Source organism: Limulus polyphemus, unplaced genomic scaffold, assembly GCF_000517525.1.
Source record: "Limulus polyphemus unplaced genomic scaffold, Limulus_polyphemus-2.1.2 Scaffold4468, whole genome shotgun sequence".
NCBI lineage: Eukaryota > Metazoa > Arthropoda > Merostomata > Xiphosura > Limulidae > Limulus > Limulus polyphemus.
Genome location: NW_013670078.1, coordinates 63,005 through 68,267, shown reverse-complemented (window position 1 = coordinate 68,267; position 5,263 = coordinate 63,005). Strand labels below are relative to the sequence as shown.

The window sequence follows — 5,263 nt, the reverse complement described above, 5'->3', positions numbered from 1 at the left end:
GTTAACCAAACAGAATTTCTGTAAAATACTACCTTCCTACATTACTTTATCTTCTTTACGGATATGTTAACCAAACAGAATTTCTGTAAAATACTACCTTCCTACATTACTTTATCTTCTTTACGGATATGTTAACCAAACAGAATTTCTGTAAAATACTACCTTCCTACATTACTTTATCTTCTTTACGGATATGTTAACCAAACAGAATTTCTGTAAAATACTACCTTCCTACATTACTTTATCTTCTAAACAGAGGAATATCACTTGTAGGAGATATTAATCAACTGTAAACAGAATAATATCACTTGTAGGAGAAATTCATCAACTGTAAACAGAGGAATATCACTTGTAGGAGGTATTCATCAACTTTAAACAGAGGAATATCACTTGTAGTAGGTATTCATCAACTGTAAACAAGAGCTGATGGAACTAAAACTTAGTGGCAAATATTCCATGCACAGATCATGTTATTCACACATTCAGTTCCAAAAATTGTGAATGCTTTTGATAGCAGATTTTCAGGCACCAGTGATGATATTTTCCATGCATCTAGTATCTTCGACTCATCCAATCGGCCTGTGGATGTAGAAGCATTTAGGGTTTGTGGTCAAGAACAACTTACCACACATTTCATACAGGTCTTGGAAATGAGAAATTATGATGTCATGGTTTGTCCATGTGTGGAAGAATTACATGAAACATCTGGTGGAGAACATGGCAACACTGTCGGCTACATAAGTTTGTGGTAAAGGATTCTCAGCAATGTTGAGGACAGATGGCCAAGTATACTCCTCATTGTGAAGTTGATTTTTATAGTCCTACTAATCAGTACTGCAGAATATGAATGTTTATTCAGGCTAATGAAAAGAATAAAATCTAACTGGGGATCCAAACTGAAACTAACCACAGTATGCAGTTTTATGCATATCCAGTTATTGGATTACACAGTAGTTGAGTGCAACGCTCACTCTGCCATGAAAAAGGTGGCTTTCATCTAGGAAGCAAGATAGGCAACCAAGTGTAAGGCCATATGGGCTTTGGAAGAAATTCAAGAGAACCCCAACTTCAAGTAAGTCTATAGAAGACCTGTCTGTCCAAGAGTTTGGAGATGACCCCACTTTATCTGCTGATGATCCCACCTCACCTGACTTGGCATATGAAACAGCTTAGGCTTCGGATTTAGAGACAATGCATAATATGAACTTTTGATCCAAGGCTACATTACAGGTAGAACAGTGAATATCATTTGTTGCTTCTGTCATTCTTGGTTTTCCATACAGTTTGATTTCTTCTGATTAATTGTTCAATGTTGTTTTATAAATTATTAAATATCAATTCCTTTACTGGAAATCTTGCAATTCTCTTAAAATATGGTACAAAGTAAGTTACTTCTAGAATATTTTGGGTAAGCTGAATCTACTATGGGCAAGTCAGTTATTATTGTTTGTTTGCTCTTTGGGCAAGTGAAAATTTTAAATTATTCCAACTCCTGTTAATATGTTAACATTGTTTAAATATCTGATGGTGAAATATCTATGGAATAAAAAATATTAGAATTTGGTAGAGTAAATTTATATGTAAAATATTAGAATCTGTAAGAGTAAGTTTGATTGAATGTAAAATATTAGAATCTGTAAGAGTAAGTTTGATTGAATGTAAAATATTAGAATCTGTAAGAGTAAGTTTGATTGAATGTAAAATATTAGAATCTGGTAGAGTAAATTTATATATAAAATATTAGAATCTGTAAGAGTAAGTTTGATTGAATGTAAAATATTAGAATCTGTAAGAGTAAGTTTGAATGTAAAATATTAGGATCTGGTAGAGTAAGTTTGAATGTAAAATATTAGGATCTGGTAGAGTAAGTTTGAATGTAAAATATTAGGATCTGGTAGAGTAAGTTTGAATGTAAAATATTGGGATCTGGTAGAGTAAGTTTGAATGTAAAATATTAGGATCTGGTAGAGTAAGTTTGATTGACAGTACATGTTTCTACTTCATGTTGTCATTTTTATACAAGTTTATATAAACATGGTAGCTTTATACTTGATTATATTTTTTTTCCCCACTGGCAAATTGTTAAGTTTTACTTCTGGTGTGTTCTTGTGGATTTATTGCTGGCTTCTTTTCTGGGTTTTTTTCATTGCTATTCTCTTATAAAAAATGATTTTTGACATTTGTCGGGGACTTCTTCTTGGCTTCTTTATTGTATTGCTCCAAGACTTCTTTTCTAAAGTTTTTTTTTTTCAAGGATTTTTACCAGCCTTCTCTTCTGATATTTTATCCTGGAATTTCTTCTGAGATTTTTGTATAACACACGTTCTTCTGGAGTCTCTTGGTGGTTCATTTTCTGCTACTTCCAAAATTCTTTGAGGTTTATTCCTTTTTATTTGGGACTTTGTATTTATTCTATTGGGATATCTCTTTGGATTTCCTTCTGGAATTATTTCTCTTGATGGCCTTGGATTTCTTTATGGCTTTTTCTTTTGTGATGCTTCTCCTGTGTTCTTCTGAATTTTATTTTATTTTGGCTTCTTTCCTTGTCTATTTTAGTGACCTTCTCTCATAATTTCTTCCTGATTTTTTTTTCTGAGATTCTTTTCTTGCTGTTTTTTCAATATCCTTTTTTTTCTATTCATTCTTCAGAAATACTTCTTTCTGAGATTTTTTTATTGTTCTATGTTTTTTTTCCTGGCTTCTCTTATCCAGTTTCTTGCTGATATTCTCCTTGGTTTTCTCCCATGTTTTTTTTTTAATATTTTTTATAGGATTTCATATTTTATTTTTGTTATTTCTCCTTGGAATTTTCTTAAGATCTCCTTTATTTTCTTTTGAGATTTTTACCAAATGCTGTGGCTTTCTGGTTTGTATTTTTCTTCTTTATGTAATACACTACTGTGAAGGCTCATTGAATTCTTTCTTGGGACATCTTACAGGCACTTTCATATTTCTCCTAATGTTTATTTATGTTATTTTGATTTCAGATAGAGCACAGCTCTCATTAGTTAATAAATTTCCATGGAACTGCATCTAATGCCAAGACATGATTGATGATTGTTATCATAAAGTCTGTGTTAGTTTTAAAACTGAATGTGTTGTTGTCATATGTTCTATCATTGGATGGGCTGTTTGAGATTATCTGGTGAATATAATGTGATATACAGCCCATTTAAAAATAATAAATTAGTTTATTTCTTCAGTAATGTTTGTTCACTTATAAGTAGTAGGCCTAATTTCATAAAGAATCAGCCTATCTTTTAAAATTTAATTCATATTGTTTCTATAAATCAAATGTCAAATGATCCATAAAGTTGATCAAATCTTGTATGGGTTGAAGATGCATTCCATTTATGTTCATACATGTTTTTTTTTCTAACATTTTCAATGATTTAACTTACTATTATAATTTCTTTGATTCTATTTTATGCACTTTACTACTATGTTTATTAAGATTTTATATTACTCGTGATGTCAGGAAATGGGGTAATGGAATACAGTCACACCGATTACTTTTCATGTGGAAAATTTTGATTATGTTATAATAGGACAATTATGTCTGTTTTTTTGTTAACGTGGTATGAAACCATGAGTAATTATTCAACATCAGCTCAAAAAATGTGACTGAGTTGGTAAAATTTCCTCACTTTATTTGGAAAATAATTCTTAGTGATATTTGTATGGTATTTTGAGATGTTTTTAACATATCAACATATATATATGTGTATTCACTTTGATGAGAAGAAAGACCATACGTATAATATACACACACACACACAGATGGATCTTGGTCTTATTATATCTATGTTTACGTGTCCATGTTTATTGATGAGGGACAGAATTCCCCAAACTGTTGTAACTTATTGACAAGCAGTAAACTGAATGATAGATTAGGCTTAAACTTTATTTATAGTATTTGAATTCTTATTACTATTTTCTTATTCTTTGGCCATGTTCTCAAACAAAAGTATGTACTGTTTAGAGGCTATGCTTGTGAACCTAATTAGGTTCATTACTGAAAGTGTTAGATTTTTAATGATAATGTTACATACCTACTGTTTTTCAGGTTGATTCCAAGGTTACACTAGGGTTTAGTGGAGTCCTGATTGTACTACTATCAGTGACATCTTCTCTTGGCATCTTCAGCTATGCTGGTGTTCCAGCAACCCTCCTCATTATTGAAGTTATTCCATTCCTTGTTCTAGCAGTTGGGGTTGATAATATTTTCATCTTTGTCCAGGCTTATCATGTAAGTTATTATTTCTATAATATTTGCATGCAAGTTAATTAGCTTCTGACACGAGAAATACTTCCCAAAGTTTATTAACAATAGTGTTCCTATTACTGGCTACTGTTACTAAAGTCAATAATATCATTATACTTGACTGCTATAAAAAACGTTTATTACAGTAACATCCCCATTGTGACCAATTATTGTTACAAAAGTTCATTAACAATAATATAAGACCAAGGATGGGATGTCTGTCTTGTTGTTTTCGGGGTTGCAGACCTAGGATGGGGATGTATATCATGTACAGGTGGTAATTAATGACCTTTACTTAAGGGGTGGAGGACTAGTTACTGATATTAAAATGACAAGGTTAGGAACCTGATAGGACAGTTGGTTATATCATGTACAGGTGGTAATTAATGATTTTTACTTAAGGAGTGGACTAGTTAGTGATATTAAAATAACAAGGTTAGGAACCTGATAGGACAGTTGGTTATATTGTGTAATTAATGACCATTACTTAAGAAAGGGGAGACTTGTTAGTGATATTAAAATAACAAGGTTAGGAACCTGATAGGGCAGTTGGTTATATCATGTACAGGTGGTAATTAATGACCTTTACTTAAGGGGTGGAGGACTAGTTAGTGATATTAAAATGACAAGGTTAGGAACCTGATAAGATAGTTGGTTATATCATGTACAGGTAGTAATTAATGACATTTATGTAGGGGGGGGGGAGCTAGTTAATGATACTAAAAACTTCATTTAATATCTGTAAAGAAGATAAAGTAATGTAGGAAGGTAGTATTTTACAGAAATTCTGTTTGGTTAACATATCCGTAAAGAAGATAAAGTAATGTAGGAAGGTAGTATTTTCCAGAAATTCTGTTTGGTTAACATATCCTTAACAGTTGATGAATACCTCCTACAAGTGATATTCCTCTGTTTACAGTTGATGAATACCTCCTACAAGTGATATTCCTCTGTTTACAGTTGATGAATACCTCCTACAAGTGATATTCCTCTGTTTAC

The 5,263-nt window shown here is 31.7% G+C and overlaps 1 protein-coding gene across 1 annotated transcript in view; it reads left to right on the top strand.

Annotated features, from left to right (window-relative positions):
• LOC106471199 (Niemann-Pick C1 protein-like) overlaps nucleotides 1-5,263 on the top strand; it is a gene marked incomplete at its 5' end in the record, with an annotated part of 74,596 nt that overhangs the window by 22,658 nt on the left and 46,675 nt on the right. Inside the window, one exon of the mRNA XM_022399825.1 lies at nucleotides 4,067-4,249. Coding sequence (XP_022255533.1) covers nucleotides 4,067-4,249 — 183 coding nt within the window. The remainder of the gene's footprint in view (nucleotides 1-4,066; nucleotides 4,250-5,263) is intronic.